General features: G+C 37.7%; 1 protein-coding gene across 4 annotated transcripts in view; it reads right to left on the bottom strand.

Annotated features, from left to right (window-relative positions):
- The window catches only part of SPAST (spastin), a 57,304-nt gene that overhangs the window by 34,652 nt on the left and 2,923 nt on the right, over positions 1–19,729 (bottom strand). For 2 of the 4 annotated variants that reach the window (XM_044925797.2, XM_006080579.4), the window contains exons 2-3: positions 4,557–4,640; positions 2,793–2,876 (exon numbers count right to left, since the gene is read on the bottom strand). In XM_044925797.2, the coding sequence (XP_044781732.2) occupies positions 2,793–2,876; positions 4,557–4,640 (168 nt within the window). Of the gene's footprint in view, positions 1–2,792; positions 2,877–4,556; positions 4,644–19,729 lie in introns of all 4 variants that reach the window. The other 2 variants (XM_006080580.4, XM_006080578.4) reach the window with 1 other exon arrangement.

The following is a 19,729-nucleotide window of genomic DNA, read 5'->3' as shown; positions in this document are numbered from 1 at the left end:
TAAGAAATAAATTCAGTTTATATCCCTTGGCACTGTATCTGGTACAGAGTAAAGATTTAATAACTGGACACTGAATAAAGCTAAATTTTTTAAAAAGAGCAACTGCCAAGTATACCAAGAAGTCACTGCCAAAATTACCTTTCTATTTATAACAGGTTTTACACTTAACCTTTGCTCTAAGGTTCACTTTGACTAAATTAAAGATATATTATACATAGGAACTCTTCCCCACCTCCATCAGAGAAGATATATCCTCTCAAACCAGTCTGTGTGGGGAACTCCCAATATCATTCTTCATCCTATTTGGGTACCTATCAGCCATCCCACCTCTGAAAAGCTCCATTTTTTAAATAGCACATGATACTCAAATACACTCTACTGTGCACTTTTGCAAACTTCTTTACTGTCTTTTGTATATAACTCCCAGAAATTCTGCATTCTCAGAAGACAGGAATATGTTGATGATGTCTTTTATCCCACCCTCTCTTTTTTAAAGTAACATCTTTCATGAATGGACATATCGTATTTTTGATAATAGACAACAAGAGCACCCAAATATTAATTATATTAATACCTAGCTTCATGTTATATTACTATTATATATCCGTTTTGTCCATTCTTCTAATAACACAAATAAGAAATTACAAAGCTGCATTTAAAGAGAAGTCTACAAACTGATGAGCTGTTTCTAATGTTTTACCATATCACAACTTACAATAAAAGATTAAAAACCAGCCATTGTTCAATTTGAAACAAGTTATAAAATGTTCCATAATCAAACCATCTACATCCCATATATTGATACTCTGTATATATACAATAAGGTGTTACAGCTAAAACACATAGAAAGGACCAATTAGAACAACTAGGTAGTTATTTTACTACAACAACCCTTGATGTACTATAACACTACTAACCCTCGCTTAAGAAGGCGAACCTGTCAGCCACAGGAGCCAGGGGAACACTGTCTTATTAGCTATCTGAAAACAGTAAGGGCTTCTTTTTCAACAATGTGGGGGGAAAATTTATAAACACAACAGACCATATAAGAATGAATGGATGAATGACTGAATGAATAAAATACAAATGTATATATACTACTCAAAAGCAGGGGTGGTGATGGTGATACACACAGGTAAGGAGATGAACAAAAATCAGCATTTCTAAGTACTTGCTTACTCAACAATTTATTGGTCACAAATATGGTGAGACAATAATTATCTATCAGCCTCATGTTACAAATGAAATAAAAAAGACATCTTAAATAACTTATCAAAGTTGCAGAGCAACAGATAAAGTCTGCCTGTTTGCCAAGTTTCTATACTATCTGTATCACTTCAAGCGATGATAGAAACAACCACCCCAAGGGTGGGTTTTAGTTCCACTTTGAAGGGTAGATTTACCGTAACCTATTTTTAAAGCCTATACCATCAAATAGAAAATGAGAAGTGTCTCATTATAGTCCTTTTCCAATGGATAAACACAGAAAGAATGACAATTACAGCGTCACTGGGCACAAGTCAACTGCTGCTAACATCATTAAGAACTGCTGATGCATAAACACAAACCACCTATCAAGCAGTCTTAGCATTAAGAAATAAAAGTCTACTTTCAATCCAATTAAGCCTCTATATTCAAATATCAATTTATAGGGAGGATAAGAATACATTAAAAGATAACATGGATATACATGCAGCAAAATAGACTACAGGAAAAACTATGTGGCAAAGATTTGGTTCATAAATCCCAAGAAAAAGAAAAAACCAGATGTGTATATTAAAAAAAGACATATAGTATGGATCTTCTTGAGATCCGGATTCAAACAATTAAATTATAAAAAAACAGTAGCAGTTATTAAATTATGAGATACTGACTGCACATTATATATTAAATCTAGAAACTGACCTTTTTTGGCTATTACTTTTGTTTGTATTAAAAGAACTGTTTTTTTTTTTAGGTGTGATAATGGTATTTTGGCAATTTTTTCCCCCCGGTGGTCATGTCCATGACCCCATTTAATACAGCTTCCTCAGGAGGAGGAATTATTACCTTCATTACCTATAATGAAATGAATTTTCGTTTTGAAGGTTCCAAGTACAAAGCAAAGTGAAAAATAAAAATGATACACAGGAAAGAAGGAAAGAAGGGAAACATAAGAAGGTACATTCTTCTCACTTTGGGAATTTTATTTTTAAAGCATCTTTATCTTCTGAGATACAATACAAAATATTTATAAATGAAATAAAAAGATATGAAGAAATAGTTTCAAAATAGTAATATGAAGCTGGGGAAAGTGGGCAGGGATATAAACTGGGGTTTGCAAACATTTTTTGTAAAGAGCCAGAGACTAAATATTAAAATATTTTCAAAAGTTATATATTAAGAGGCTTTGCAGGCTACATGATCTCTGTATCAACACCTCAATTCTGTCACTGCAGCACAAAAGCAATCAGATCATATACAAAGAAATGAGAGCAGCTTTGTGTCAACTTATAAAAACAGGCAGTGTACTGAACTGAGTCCATAGGCTACAGTTTGCCAATCTTGAATCAAGGCCAATGATAAACTGATAATTACCAAAGTTGAGTGATAGATAATTAGTTCAATATGCTCTTTTCTGTATTTTAAAATATTCATGAGTTAAAAAAAGACTAGAACATATTTTCAAGTGTGTTCTTGTGTGACCATTGATCCAGTGTGATCACTGATTTATTTCTAACTATATTCAGAATTTCACTAAACACAGATTTCAAATGTATCTCATTGCAGTCATACAATTCATTAACTGATACCTAATAGTTGTAAACGGTCCTTGGCCATAACTAAATTAGTCATCATTTTAGCCTGAAGGCGTCTAGCTCTTTCACACTGTTCACCTGAAAGAAAAAGTAGAAAAAAATAATTAAAATATCTACATTTACCTACTAACACTGCTTCAAGATAAGTTATCATAACAACTAATCTCAAGAGAAGTCATTGTCTTTATAAAGAAATTAAGAAAATATCATTTTCAAATAATATCTTAAAAAAAATCAGTTATAGTTCCTTATGAGAGTATCAGACCTAGTGTGGTATTTCATGGATTTCATGGCTTATGAGACATATTTTTTTCCCCTACATTAAAAAATCTCTGAAGTTGTGAAGTGTTTTAACACCAGTGCCAACCTATTAATGCTATTAGCCAGACTGCAGTCACAACATAGCTTGTCATTGCCTCTGCATACAAAAACTTGGTTATAAATATTAATATTTCTATTATAGCTATAACTAAATAAGATCAAGACAGCAAACTGAATAAGGTTAAAATTAAAATTGTATGTGATAAGAAGAGAATGTGTTAATAGTTTAATTGACATTTTTTTCTCTTAGTGGTACAATCGAAGGCATCTTCAATTCAATGAAATATTTTTCTCATAACTCATTTTCTTTGATCTCTTCTTCTATACATTTGACAAAAATTTTTGTACATAATTTATAAAGTGATGCTCATAAACTCATGAAAGTCTCCAAGACCCAACCTCCCTGCTCTCTTTTATATAGGAGACCAGTAGCTAGAGAAATAGTCAAAATAAAAAGGAGACAGAAAAAATCATGGTAAATATTGGACACATTGTAGTTATTGGAGATTAGTTGATATAAATTATAGAATCAGTCAGCCAGATAAAATATCTACTGGGTGGATTGATCCCTAAGGCTAAGATTCTTAGCCCATGTATTATAATTTCTGCTTTTGAATTTATCAGAGCTATGATAGCCGAAGTACTTTACTCATTTAATAGTGTCACATATCACACATTCATGCACAGTATTTATTTAATAATACAGGTTTTAAAGCCAGACTGCCTGAGTTCAAATCCTGACTCTACCTCTTCATGCCTATGAGATCTCAGGCAAGTTACTTCTTCCCACTTAAGGTTTTTAATCTGAAAAATAAGGATAACAGTAGCAGCTTCAGAGTGTAGGGCTGTGGTGACATTAAGAGAGATGATAAGTATGAAGCACATAAAATGATGCTTCAGTACACAGTATGTGTGCAGAAATTGTTGTCTGTATATTTAATGGTAATATTAGACTCTGATTTTTAATTTGATGTGACAGAAAAGATGAAAAATAACTACTTTGATTTTAAAAGACCATGTGTAAATAAAAAAAAAAATTACAGCTCATATTCTAACACACAGTCAAGCATCACCCACAGTGCAAAAGGGGGATCTGTGGATTAACTACTCCTTCCCTGCCTTGACAGCGAGGAAAGAATGAGGTTTCAAAGCCAGGGCTACAAATAGGGTTAAAATATCATGAATCGTGGTTCCAAGGAGGACACAAGTAATATACCATTTTTTATCTTACTGCTATAGGTAATCAAGTTTAAGCATATTTGGTTGTAACTTCATTTTTAGCACAGGTAATAAAGCATTAACTGTAAGTCTAGAAAGAGTAACAGTAACATTTAAAAATCTGTTAAATACTTTTATTCAGATAAACATATCAGAAATCAGGGCAATCATGTGAATATAATTTGGGATGCCACTAAATAAATGTAAATACAACCTTACCTTGTCCTGTAACTACGACGGCTATTCCTTTTTCTAGTTCTTCAATACCTTTCTTATACCATTCCACAGCTTGGTCCTTTTGTCCTACTTTAAAATAAAAATAATAATTTGTATAAATCATGTGCGTGTGTGTGTATGTATGCATGCGCTAAGTTGCTTTAGTTGGGTCTGACTCTGTGTGACCCCATGGACTATGTAGCCCACCAGTCTCCTCTGTCCATGGGATTCTCCAGGCAAGAATACTGAAGTGACTTGCCATTTCCTTCTCCAGGGGATCTTCCTGACCCACGGAAGATCTGGGTCTCCTAGACTGCAGACAGATTCTTTACTGTCTGAGCCACCAGCGAAGCCTAACCTGCTGCTGCTGCTGCTGCTAAGTCACTTCAGTCGTGTCCGACTCTGTGTGACCCCATGGACAGCAGCCCACCAGGCTCCCCCATCCCTGGGATTCTCCAGGCAAGAACACTGGAGTGGGTTGCCATTTCCTTCTTCAATGCATGAAAGTGAAAAGTGAAAGTGCAGTCGCTCAGTTGTGTCCGACCCTCAGCGATCCCATGCATTGCAGCCTTCCAGGCTCCTCCGTCCATGGGATTTTCCAGGCAAGAGTACTGGAGTGGGATGCCATTTCCTTCTCCGGAAGCCTAACATAAGAATACACTAAACATTTTCCAAAGCATGCTCTTTTTAGGAGATACAGGGATGAAAAAAGGGGGTGGGGTTGTGATCAAGTAAGCTAGAAAACTGTTATCCTGTGACTTCTCAGTACTTTAGCATTCTAATGAATATGTGGCTCTGCATGAGAGGAATACATACCTCAATGTTTCTCAGTTTCAGAGCAGAGAGTCTTTTGTTGTTTATCATCTCATGGTATTGATGCTTAAAACCATTATAATAGTGTGTTAGAGAAATAAACTTGACTCCTCAAGATTTTACTTTAGATAAATGGTTTTAAACATGATTTCAATAATAATGAGAAAAATAAGCACTGTTAAACCTAATTGTATTCAAATATGATGTAATATGTTCATTGTTGGGTGATCCTTTCAAGAGTTAGTTTTTATTTCACAAATGACAGTACCATGAGAACTGGCATAAAAGGTCGCAAGTGTGGCCATTTATTAACACATTTCTATTTTCTTTGAAACATGACAGCATTTACTCTTGATTCAAAATTAAGCTCTAAAAGGACCTAAAAATTCAGCATGATCAAAATATGTATAGAATATTTCTTTAAAGTGGTAACAGTTCAGTTCAGTCAGTTCAGTCCCTCAGTCGTGTCCGACTCTTTGCGACCCCATGAATCGCCGCACGCCAGGCCTCCCTGTCCATCACCATCTCCCGGAGTTCACTCAGACTCACTTCCATCGAGTCAGTGATGCCATCCAGCCATCTCATCCTCTGTCGTCCCCTTCTCCTCCTGCCCCCAATCCCTCCCAGCATCAGAGTCTTTTCCAATGAGTCAACTCTTCACATGAGGTGGCCAAAGTACTGGAGTTTCAGCTTTAGCATCATTCCTTCCAAAGAAATCCCAGGGCTGATCTCCTTCAGAATGGACCGATTGGATCTCCTTGCAGTCCAAGGGACTCGCAAGAGTCTTCTCCAACACCACAGTTCAAAAGCATCAATTCTTCGGCACTCAGCCTTCTTCACAGTCCAACTCTCACATCCATACATGACCACAGGAAAAACCATAGCCTTGACTAGCAGACCTTTGTTGGCAAAGTAATGTCTCTGCTTTTGAATATGCTATCTAGGTTGGTCATAACTTTCCTTCCAAGGAGTAAGCATCTTTTAATTTCATGGCTGCAGTCACCATCTGCATTGATTTTGGAGCCCCAAAAAATAAAATCTGACACTGTTTCCCCATCTATTTCCCATGAAGTGATGGGACTGGATGCCATGATCTTCGTTTTCTGAATGCTGAGCTTTAAGCCAACTTTTTCACTCTCTTCTTTCACTTTCATCAAGAGGCTTTTGAGTTCCTCTTCACTTTCTGCCACAAGGGTGGAGTCATCTGCATATCTGAGGTTATTGATATTTCTCATGGCAATCTTGATTCCAGCTTGTGCTTCTTCCAGTCCAGCAAGTATATGCAAATTTCATTGGTTTTGAAAATTAAAGCTCAACATTCAGAATATAAGATTGTGGCATCTGGTCCCATCACTTCATGGCAAATAGATGGGGAAACAGTGTCAGACTTTATTTTTTTGGGCTCCAAAATCACTGCAGATGATGACTGCAGCAATGAAATTAAAAGACGCTTACTCCTTGGAAGGACAGTTATGACCAACCTAGATAGCATATTCAAAAGCAGAGACATTACTTTGCCAACAAAGGTCTGCTAGTCAAGGCTACGGTTTTTCCAGTGGTCATGTATGGATGTGAGAGTTGGACTGTGAAGAAGGCTGAGCGCCAAAGAATTGATGCTTTTGAACTGTGGTGTTGGAGAAGACTCTCGCAAGTCCCTTGGACTACAAGGAGATCCAGCCAGTCCATGCTAAAGGAGATCAGCCCTGGGATTTCTTTGGAAGGAATGATGCTAACGCTGAAACTCCAGTACTTTGGCCACCTGATGCAAAGAGTTGACTCACTGGAAAAGACTCTGATGCTGGGAGGGATTGGGGGCAGGAGGAGAAGGGGACGACAGAGGATGAGATGGCTGGATGGCATCACTGACTCGATGGACTCACATGAGTCTGAGTGAACTCCGGGAGATGGTGATGGACACGGAAGCCTGGCATGCTGCAATTCATGGAATTGCAAAGAGTCGGACATGACTGAGTGACTGAACTGAACTGAACTAGAATCTGTAACGCCTCATAAGTGGCTAATACAGAGATACAGTAAAGCAAAGGTGGAAATCATCCATAAGAACTGCTTTTTGTTTTTCCTAATTCATGTCCCTATTTAATTAAAAATTCCCATGCTATTCTTCAATGTAATTTGAAATGTCAAAATCAATAAAATATCATGACTCTCTTGATAACAAAGAATAGATGAAGTCTTATTATAAACATCACACACAATAACTAAGAAATGCTGTTGGGCTTCGCTGGTGGCTCAGTGGTGGGGAATCCACCTGCCAGTTCAGGAGACACGGGTTTGATCCCTGACCTAGGAAGATCCCACATGCTGTGGACCCACTAAGCCTGTGCGCCACATCTACTGAGCCTGTGTTGTAGAGCTCAGGAGCTGCAACAACTGAGCTGAAGTGCTGCAACTACTGAAGGCCAAGCGCCTAAAGCCCGTGCTTCACAACAAGAGAAGCCTCCGGGATGAGAAGTCTGCGCACCACAACGAGCAGGTGGCCCCCACTCACCGCAACTAGAGGAGAGCCTGCTCAAGAATGAAGACCCAGTACAGCCATAAATAAATTAAAAATTTTTCAAAAAAAGCAATGCTGTCCCCTTACCAGTGTGTACCTCCGACCACCTTCCTCCGCCGCCCTCAAATAAATCACTAACTAGATCCGGCCCCTTAGGGTACTTTCTTTCTTACTATGGTGCCATTAGTATTTTACAGTGTCTGATCCAGAATAAGTGCTCGATAAGTACTTGATAATGACACACGAAGAAATTATTAAGCATTTAAGTCAATTCAAACTATGTAGGTGTTTACTTTCCAGTTTTTTGTTAAAAGAATCTGTTTACATTTTTGGTTTTATAATTTAAAAAAGAAGCAAGTTACAAAAATCAGTAAAATAGCGTTTGCATTCTGAGTGGTAGGAATATTGATAATAATGTCACATTTGCCTTAGAATTTTAAAAATAAAGTGCAATTTAACAGATGCAACAGAAGTTCCCTTTGTTGCTCCTCTTCCTATGTCCATGCTCCTTTCCTTCCCAGAAATCAGTATTAAGAACTGAGTGCCTATCTTACTTGTACATTTTTTCTATTATTCCTATTTTATTTGTATCACTTTATTTTAAACATATACATTGTTTCTGAGATCTATGTAGCCATACAGAGATCCAATTCATTCATTTTGACTTCTGTATAGTATCCTATCCTATAGTTTAACTATTTCCTATGAAAAGATATGTAGGTTTCCAGTTTTCCAGTATTTCAAATAATGTTACAGTAAACAGTCTTGTACCTGTCCCTTTATATACATGTGTCAGTTTCTCTAGAGTGTATATATATATGTGTGTGTGTGTGTGTGTGTGTGTGTGTGTGTATATATATATATATATATATATATATATATATATGCTTAAGAAGTAGAATTGATGAGTCATAGGTTCATCACATATTCTCCATTAACCGGAAATCAACAAAATGGTTTTTGAAAGTGCTTGTGCCAACTTATACTCCTATTAACAGTGTATGACTGTCTCACTGGCAACATCTGAACAAAATCTTTTAAGAATTTTACCACATTACATGGAGGCAAGTGAAATGACTGATTCTGTACAAATGAACTCACATGCTCAATAATTACTCAATTACCTAATATTCTTTGGTAATAGGAAGTTGATTTACTGCCTTATTTGAATCTCAGATGTCAGTATGATAGTAGAAAATGAAAATGCATAGATTATCTCTTATCTAAAAGTACAAGACCACTGGAGAAAGGAGAGATGTATAAATCAATGGAATAGAAATATAGAAATAGACCCTTACAGACATTATTGATCTGACTTTGACAAAGATGACAAGGTAATTCAAAGGAGAAAGAGCTTTTTTAAAAAACGACACTGGAATAACAGGTATCTATAAGCAAAAAAGCTTCACATGACATACAAAAATTAACTTAAAATGGGTTATAGACCCAAATGTAAAACCTAAAAATATAAAATTTATAAAAGAAAGCAGACAAAATTCTTTGTGATCTTGGCTTTAGGCCAAACACAAACCTTAACAAGAAAAATTGATAAACCAGACTTCATAAAAATTAAAAGTTCCTGCCCTTCAAAAGACAGAGTTGACAATATACAGACAAGCCAAAAACTGACAGGGAGAAAATATTTGCAAACAATACGTCTAATAAAGGTCTTGTAACCAGAATATACACAGAACTCTTACAATGGTATTTTAAAAAGTCATTAAAAAATAGTGTGCAAAATATCAAAACATATACTTTACCAAAGAAGAGAGCACAAGAAATGATCTTCAACATCATTAGCTATTAGGGAACTACAAATTAAAACTACAAGATTTTAATTTTGAATGGAAAAAATTACAAGACAAAGTATAATGAATTTCTCATACATTTGCAGGGGTGACTATAAAATCATATGGCCATTTTGAAGAGTCTGGTTGTTTCTCACAACATTAACATATTGTTACCACATGATCTAGCTCTTCTTCTACATATTTACCTTAACAAATTAAAACATCAAAGACCTGTGCATGAATATTCACCAACTTTATTCATAAAAGCTAAAAACTGGAAACAACCCAGATGTCCACCATTTCGTGAACAGATTAACAAATTAAAGTACATCCATACACAGAATTGGAGAAGGCGATGGCACCCCACTCCAGTACTCTTGCCTGGAAAATCCATGGATGGAGGAGCCTGGAAGGCTGCAGTCCATGGGGTCGCTAGGAGTTGGACACGACTGAGCGACTTCACTTTCACTTTTCACTTTCATGCATTGGAGAAGGAAATGGCAACCCACTCCAGTGTTCTTGCCTGGAGAATCCCAGGGACGGGGGAGCCTGGTGGGCTGGCGTCTATGGGGTTGCACAGAGTCGGACACGACTGAAGTGACTTAGCAGCAGCAGCAGCATACACAGAATACTACTCAGCAATAAAAAGGAACAAAATACTGATGCATGTAGGAACAGAGATGAATCTCAAAAACATGCTAAGTGAAAAGAGCCTGACACAAGAGGCTACACACTGTATGATGCCATTTACATGACAAAACTATAGTGACAGATGAGACTGTTGACTGCCAATAGCAAAGGGGAGTGCAAAGGGATCAGCTAGAAAGAGACCCAAGGGGGCTTCTGGGGTGACAAAACATTCCATAACTGACTGTATCGACAGTTTACACAACTGTTTGTCAAAACTCACTGAACTATACAGATCCCTAAAACTTTACTGTATGTAAATTATACCTCAGTAATTAAAAGTGCAATACTCTAACATTTAGATATAAGAACATTTATTTTGTGTTGGATAATAATAATAATACCAGAGCTAAAATTTTAATTACAAGAATAAGATTAGAAGAGAAAAACTAGAAAAATATTTTAAAAACATCCGTTTGAAGAGATCATAGAGTTTTCAAAACAGTGAAAATTATCAAAATTTGGAAGGAGAGATCATTTCAGACCCATTAGGATGGTTATTTTGAAAATTACCAAAATATGAAAAAGAGAAACGTCAAAGAGGTGAGTCTACCATCTGGGGCACTTCTCTGCTTTAAGTGAAGTGAAACTCGCTCAGTCGTATCCAACTCTTTAAGACCCCATGGACTGTAGCCTGTCAGGCTCCTCTGTTCAAGGAATTCTCCATCAAGATTACTGGAGTGGGTAGTCTTTCCCTTCTCCAGAGGATCTTCCCAACACAGGGACCGAACCCAAGTCTCCTGCATTGCAGGCAGATTCTTTACCATCTGAGTCACCAGAAAAGCCCAAGAATACTGGAGTGGGTACCCTATCCCTTCGCCAGGAGATCTTCCAGACCCAGGAATCAAATCACGGTCTCCCACATTTGCAGGCAGATTTGTTACTAGTTGAGCTACCAGGGAAGCCCATCATCAATTCTGAATGAGAATGTGACCAAGAGACTAAACCCAAGTCTCCTGCATTGCAGGCGGATTCTTTACCATCTGAGTCACCAGAAAAGCCCAAGAATACTGGAGTGGGTAGCCTATCCCTTCACCAGGAGATCTTTCAGACCCAGGAATCAAATCACGGTCTTCCACGTTTGCAGGCAGATTCTTTACTAGCTGAGCTACCAGGGAAGCCTGTCATCGATTCTGAAGGCGATGTAACCAGACTCATGGAACTAAGTTGACAAAAAATGAATTCTAGGGCATGCCCAGGAGAATTAGTGGCAAAGATTCCTAAATTTTGATTGGGCCCTTGCATCAGTGAAAAAGGATAGCTTGCATACGGACTGACACCAACATTCAAATCACTTAAATCCCTTAAGTTAGGGGAATCTACAGCCTATAACCTTCAATGACCATCCTATTGACTAAATTTTTAATTATTTTTTTCTTTTTGGACACGTCACACAGCTTGTAGGATTTCAGTTCCCCAGCCAGTGACTGAACTTGGGTCCCGGCAGTGAAATCACCAAGTCCTATCCATGGGACTGCCAGGGAATTCCCCCTTTTGACTAAATCATGGCAGAAAAATCAAAACTTAGAATGATCTCCAGCACACAAAAGGCCTTCAGGATGCTTCAGCAGTTCTTGGTTTCCCTTATACATTTCCCTCTCTTCTATATGGGCCCCAATAACATTCAGACTCAACCAACTGCTGCTGCTAAGTCACTTCAGTCGTGTCCGACTCTGTGTGACCCCATAGATGGCAGCCCACCAGGCTCTGCCATCCTTGGGATTCTCCAGGCAAGAACACTGGAGTGGGTTGCCATTTCCTTCTCCAATGCATGAAAATGAAAAGTAAAAGTGAAGTAGCTCAGTCGTGTCTGACTCTTCGTGACCCCATGGACTGTAGCCTACCAGGCTCCTCCGTCCATGGGATTTTCCAGGCAAGAGTACTGGAGTGGGGTGCCATTGCCTTCTCCAACCCAACCAACAAGACTACATCAAATCAAGAGAAGAATGGGATGGCAGAAGCTTACGATCAATCGTTGCAGTTGTAGCTGAAACTATTAGCCAGTAATCTGAACTACATACACAGTATGGCTCATAATCTAGGAACTACATAATCTATGGACAACAGTGGCCCAAGGGTCAAATACAGTCAGCTTCCTGGTTTTCTATATAAAGCTTTACTGGATCACACCCCCTATATATGAGTGTTGAATAGTTGTGAAAGAGCACTTGAACAATGGTTCAACAACAACAAGACAAATGAGGGCTTCCCTGGTGGTTCGGTGGTCAAGAATCCTCCTCCCAATGCAGGGGACATGGGTTCAATCCCTGCTCTGCAAAGATCCTACGCACTGAGGGACAGCTAAGCCCATGCACCACAACTACTGAGCCTGTGTTCCAGAGACCGGGAGTCACAACAACTGAGCCTACGTACGGCAACTACTGAAGTCCGAGCACCTAGAGCCCATGCTCAGCAAAAAGAGAAACCACTGCAATGAGAAGCCCACCCACTCACAACTAGAGAGCAGCTCCTGACTTGCTGCAACTAGAAAACGCCCAGGTGCAGCAACAAAGACCCAGTGAAGCCATAAATAAATTCTTAAACATGAACGCAAAAATGAGCAAAGAACTTTAATAGACATTTTTCCCAAGAAGATATGCAAATGGACAATAAGCACATGAAAAGATGCTCAACATCCTAAGTCATTATGGAAATGCAAATCAAAACTATGATGTGATACCGCTTCGCATTAATTATAGCATGGCCATTATTTTACAAAGTAAACAAACCTTGAAACTAACCAATGTGGGGAAATTAAAACCCCTTGTGCATTGGTGTTGGGAATGTAAAAATGCAAGGCTGCTGTGGAAAGCAATTTGGCAGTCCCTCAAAAAATTAAACATAATAATTAACATATGATCCCACAAGTCTACTCCTACGTGGATACTCAAAAGCACTGAAAGAGGGGCTCAGAAACTTGTATACCAATATTTATATTATTATTATTTATTTTTTTAGCTACCCCTTACAGCATACAAGATCTTAATTCCAAGACCAGTGATTAAACCCACGCCGCCTGCACTGGAAGCACGGAATTTCAGCCACTAGACCACCAGGGAAGTCCCTAGAGCAGCATTATCAACAATAGATAGAAACAACCCAAATATCCAGTAGCAGATGAATGGATAAACAAAAGATGGCATACACGTAGAATGGAATATTATTCAGACTAAAAAAGGAATGAAATCTGTTACATGCCTCAGCATTGCTTATAGATGCTGAAATGCTAAGTGAAGTGTCAGACACAAAAGGACAGATACTATGTGATTCCACTTATATGAGGTGCCCAGAACTGGCGAAATCACAGACAGAACGCAGAACGGAGGCTATCAGGGACTGGGGCGAGGGAGGAATAGAGAAGAGGAAATGAGGACTTATTGTTCTATGGGTACTGAGTTTTGGTTTGGGAGGATGTAAAGCTCTAGAAATGGATAGTGGTAATGGTTGCACAATACTGTGAATGTATTTTTCTTTTGTTTTTTTTGGCCATGTGGCATGTAGGATCTTAGTTCCTCATCAGGGATCGAACCATGCGTCCTGTAGTGGAAGCATGGAATCTTAACCACTGTACTGCCAGAGAGTCCCCTGTGAATGTATTTAATGCCACTGATTCCCACACTTTAAATCATTAAAATGCCAAGTTTTGTTATCTATGTTTTACCACAATAAAAAAAATTACTAAATGATCCATTACAGGCAGTTTGTTGACCCCTTGTATACAGCAATGAAAATGAACAATTACTGCCAAAAGTAACCTCAAAGATTAATATGACAAGCATGAAGTGAAGTGAAAGTCGCTTAGTAGTGTCTGACTCTTCGTGACCCCATGGACTGTGGCCCACCAGGCTCTTCTGTCCATGGAATTCTCCAGGCAAGAATATTGGAGTGGGTTGACATGCCCTTCTCCAGGGGATCTTCCCGACCCAGGGATCGGACCCAGGTCTCCTGCACTGCAGGTAGATTCTTAACCATCTGAGCCACCAGGGAAGCGCCCTGACAAGCATAATGTTGAGCAAAAGCAGCCATACACAAAAAGAACGTCAACTGTATGATTTCATTTATAAAGCTGATTTATGGTGTAAGAAGATTGGAACTGAAGATACCTTTGTGCAGGGTGTGGAAAGGTGGTGAGCAGAAGTGAGGATGAGAAAGGCAGGCTTCCAGAGCAATATTCTAGTTTTTGACCTGGTGAGGTTTCAAACTGCTATGTTCAGCTTAATAATTCATTAAGCAATACACAAAGTGTGTACTTCATGTATACTTTAATAAAAGTGTACTTAAAACTGAAAAAAAAATACAAGAGGAAGATTAAGTATTTTGAAATGGAGAGTCCCTACACATTAAGTGAAAAAGGTTACAGATGAGTTTCTATGCAACATGATTCATTTTCTTCTAATGAATAAATATTTATGCTTATGTAACTAGACAAAGTCAGGAAACTTATCAGTAAATCATCTAAGGATAAGGTTACAGAAGATTTTCACTTTCTATATTTGTGCATTATTTTAATTTTTGATGTGTGTTATTGTACAAGCAACAAAAAGACTGATGATATCCATCTTTAAATGAAGATATGAATACTGGACTAATTTGTGGATTATCTATTGCATCTTTTTCTTCACATGTTAGTAATACCCAGGTTGCCACTGAGAAGATCAAAACAAGAGCAGCTTGGGTAGAGAGGATGTCAGTCTGCAACTATGTGAGTTAGAAGATAGAGATTTAAGTCCTTGCTCCATCATTTAAGAGCTCTCTGACTTTGGGAAAGTCAGCCAATCTCTCTGAGCTTTAGTTTCCTTACCTAAAAACAAGATGACACTTCTTTTACTAACTCCAAGTTGTGGCAAAGATCAAATGAAACAGGGCATGGGATAATATTTTAATAAAAGAGATACTTAAAAATTACTTTTGGCATACTTAGTAAATCTGTTGATAAATATAAATCCTTCTACTGCAGAACTGTATGCACAGTTGTATTTTTGCTCTTAAAGCCCACTGTTTTTACTCATCTATTTAGTCCTTCTTAAGCAACATTCTACAAACAACTCCAGGAAATAAGTATATCCATTTTCCTACACAATTTTCTGCTAGCAACCTGCAAGTGTACATTTGAAAGTAACAGGAATCTTTAAAGACCTTACAGTAGATTTTAATGTGTGCTGATCCACAATGAACTATAGAGGCCATGAAGCATCAGACTGACAGCTCCCAGGTTCATTCTCTCATCGTTCACTATCACAGAAAGGATCCTTTCTATTGTTTTAATTCAGCAAAAAGGCCATATTTGCTTTCATGTTCAAATATCAAGGTTTATTTCTGAAATGAAGATTTATTTTTTTCCCCACTTAACTGGAAAGGTTTTCAACCCTGTGTAAAGAAATCATTACAGTTTTTGGACATTTTCTTTAACCTTAAGAATTTCAACTTATTTTCTTTAAAAAATCTTTCGTATTTACTATGGATGGATGGTGCATAATTTTAACTTTTGTGCATTATCGGTATTTCCCAAATTCTCTATCAAGAGCTTGCATTCTGGGCTTCCCAGGTGGTTCAGCGGCACAAAAAACAAAAATTCCATCTGTCAATGCAAGATACACAAGTCCGATCCTTGATCCAGTAAGATCCCACCTGCCTTGGAGCAGCTAAACCTCTGTACCGCAACTATTAAGCCTGTGCTTTAGAGCCTGGGAGACACAAATACGGAGCCCATGTGCTCAAACTACTGAAACCGGAGCTCCCTAGAGCCTGTGCTCTGCAACACGAGAAGTCACCACAATGAGAAAAGCCCATGCACCACAACTGGAGAGTAGCCCCCACTGGCCACACTTAGAGAAAAGCCCACGCAGCAATGAAGATCCAGCATAACCAAAAATCAATCAAGCAATCCCCCAAAAAAGCCTGTATTCATCTATGAGTACGTACATAAGAACAAAAAATTCATTTTATCTCTTTTGTAATAAAAAGCTAGGATACTAAGTGAGGCTAAGAAGAGACTTCGATTTGTTTTTTCTGAACTAAGAGTCATAATTAACAAATATATTTTTATATCACTCTTTAGATAATTCTCCTTCTTCCCCAAATCACATTTAGACCACTGTTTCCTAAAAGGAAGATAATAAAAACTAGATATCAAGGTTTAACAATGTTCAAGCATAACCTCTAGAGGCTGTAACCTTAAAAGAACTGTAAAATTAATAATAGTAGTTCCTATTTTCTGAGGATCTATTATGAACAAGTACTGAGTATTTCACAAACATTATCTCAGTGTAGTAGTAAGTAACTTGCCCAGGACCCTGTACAGTCAGAATTCAAATGTCTACTTGGGTAAGAGGCACTGCAATTTAAAAAGGATGAAATTAGACCCTCAAAACTGAGACAACAAAAAGCAGCCCCTGACATCCAGGAGCTAGTACCATCAACTAAGCCTTAGTGTAACAAGGAAATGATTTGACATTACAACTGTGCCTTGGTGTTATACTTAATATAAACAATTTCATAGAACATGAGACAGGTCCACTCTGTAATCATGATGAATGAAGATAAAAATAAGACTACTCTGCAATCATGTCTAAACACACACAAAACATCAATACTGCCCAAGCCATGAAACACCAAACATCCTTCTCTTCAGGCTAACGAGTGCCTCTCAACCAACCATAGCTTCATCCTCACTCTAGTCTCCCCTTCTGTATCAAATTTAAGAAACTTAATTACAGAATTATCCACTATTCCTGAAAGCATCCAATCCAGAGCAAAACCTTGCTTCCATAACTCCTCCTCAAAAATCACTGAGCACAAGCCCAAGTTCTGTACATTCTTTCCAGTTGCCTTTTCCTGAGGTAAGTAAGGGATGGTTCCCCATGGTGTGTGTTCTCCTGGCTACAATAAGTAATACATGCCACTTTTTAAGCCACAGGTGTGTGCTCTAGTGATAGTTCACTGAAAGGCCCTGGCAAAATTCACTTAAGAACAACAACAGTTAAGCACCAAGTATCTCCACTTCAGCATCAAATATCTGCCAAAGAGCAGAAAGATGTGAACAAGCATAATCTGTCTATGCTATATCTATATAGCTGTAAAACATTTACTAGTCCCAAGAAAACCTCAATTTTGACATTTTTCTTTCCTTATTTACCAGAACAAACTGCTGAGTTTGAGCGTGCTCAAAGATGTTTTATTCTACAGGGTATCAAGCATGAGCAGTTGTTAATTCACAAAGCAAGAGCCGAAAAAAAAGCTAGGTCAGCTTATTAATACCTTCACTACTATTATATAGGTCAAGAGAGAGGAAAATTAGTAGAAAAACAGAGAATCTATACTTTGCCAGAGTGAAAAATCCAACTATTACTGGGTAGAGCACAGAGAATAAGCTAGCAGAAAAAAGGCAGAAAGGGTTAGGAAAGATCCTTCTTTGGTAATTTAATACTTATTTACTGACAACTGTCATCAGGATGAGTAACAATAATCTTAGGAATCTAGTTACCAGGTGAGTTTTACAGGGTTAACTGTATTTTACATTAGGAAGGATATAAACTATAATGAAAAAAACAAAACCCTAAAAACAGAACAAGGGAGGAAGTTCCTAAGAATGGCTGCCTTTTGGGCTTTAGTGCAAATGTCACTCCATATTCTTGCAGGGAAATATGAAATGTTTATTGTATATTTAATAAAAAGTAATGTTATTCTCTGGGAAAAGTATGATATTATCAGAATGTCAATCCATCAGAATAATTCTTTCCTTGTTCTAATCATTTAAACCAAAAATGAGGCCCCAAAAAATTGCCTGAAATCAATCCTTTCAAACTGATGTCTCATAGTTTTTAAGAGTAAAAGAAAATATACCAGATCTCCAGATCTGATACTTCTGATTTCTATCCTCTAGCTTCACCTTCTGAAAATAGATGTGGATAAGCAAGTATTTTGTGTGTGTTTTAAATAAAGAACAGTGTTGGTTTATATGAAATTATAAAATTATACAGTAGTTTAAAAAAAACTCTTTTAAATATAAACTGACTCGAAATTTCTATCCTTGATGACAGATGCTGCATGCAGACCTATCTTATCTTGAGAAACTGACTCTCTCTCTCTCTCATACAACACACTGGGCCCTTGCTGTCTGTCAAGTCCTACATATCTGAGGTAACTGAACCACACCTAGAGAATCTGTACTACTGTATTACAGGAGATTCCAGGCTTGTCTACCTGTCTACCTGTAGGAGCCATGCAAAGCATGTTAGTTCATGTTAATCCGAAGAACCACTATTACAACCTCCTTTTCTCCCCTAAGTATCCAAGGGGCCCTTGGAATTACACAATAGAGAACCTGCTTGCTGCTGCTGCTACGTCGCTTCAGTCGTGTCCGACTCTGTACAACCCATAGACGGTGGCCCACCAGGCTCCCCCGTCCCTGGGATTCTCCAGGCAAGAACACTGGAGTGGGTTGCCATTTCCTTCTCCAAGAGAACCTGCTTAGTATAAAATAAAAGTGTGAAATTATGAATCTGTTCACCTAAACTCTGTTCCTAATTCTGCTACTGTGCGTTCACTCTTTAAATTCCAGTTTCTCCAGATATACAGCTGATATCATAGGTTATCAGTTTTCCAAAATGTTTAACAATAAATAAAACATCTACAAATCATTTAACTCCTTGGGAAAAAAAGAAGGATATATATGAAAGAATAAACACATCTTTTAAAGAATACACACTTTTATTAATCACATAAGAAACATCTTAACACATCTCACTGGAGAGGAAGTAATTTTCTCTCAAGTTAACATCCAGAATGCAGAGCTGAGCAAATTAACTGGTATTCAATAAATGCTCTAATGAACAAACTTCACATCTTTTATTAGGTGAATAGAATCTGCTGTGCTGTTCTTTTCTATTCAAAAATAGCATGGTTTTAGATAATCTAGGCCTTTATGAAAGTTCAGCATCACAGTTAAGTATGCCATAAAAAAATAAAATTCAAAATAGTCACCACATAAACAACATTTACACATTACTTTGTTAAAATAAGATTTTATTTGGCCTTTATTATTTGAAAGCACCAAATATGTCGATTACCTAATATCATGACAGTCTGAAATAGTCCACTTCACCTGCTGGAATAAAGTGGCTTTCAGTATATTTATAAACTAAGTCAAGTTATCAAGGAAAGGGAATGCAGGACGTTACTAGCTCCTTAATGATTCAGGGGCTAACCACAGAGTTAGAAACTTGTGAAGACTATCTATTCAATTCATTTCTATTTGTTCATATGTATTTTGATGCAGGAGGAAAGAGAGAGAATGAAATTCTCCTGGAATTGAGTTCTGTATTGTCAAGGATGCCGGAGAGGCAAACAGACCTCAAATGTGAACTCCTGCA

This window comes from Bubalus bubalis, chromosome 12, assembly GCF_019923935.1.
Source record: "Bubalus bubalis isolate 160015118507 breed Murrah chromosome 12, NDDB_SH_1, whole genome shotgun sequence".
NCBI classification, from domain to species: domain Eukaryota; kingdom Metazoa; phylum Chordata; class Mammalia; order Artiodactyla; family Bovidae; genus Bubalus; species Bubalus bubalis.
This window is presented reverse-complemented; position numbering and strand designations above follow the sequence as displayed.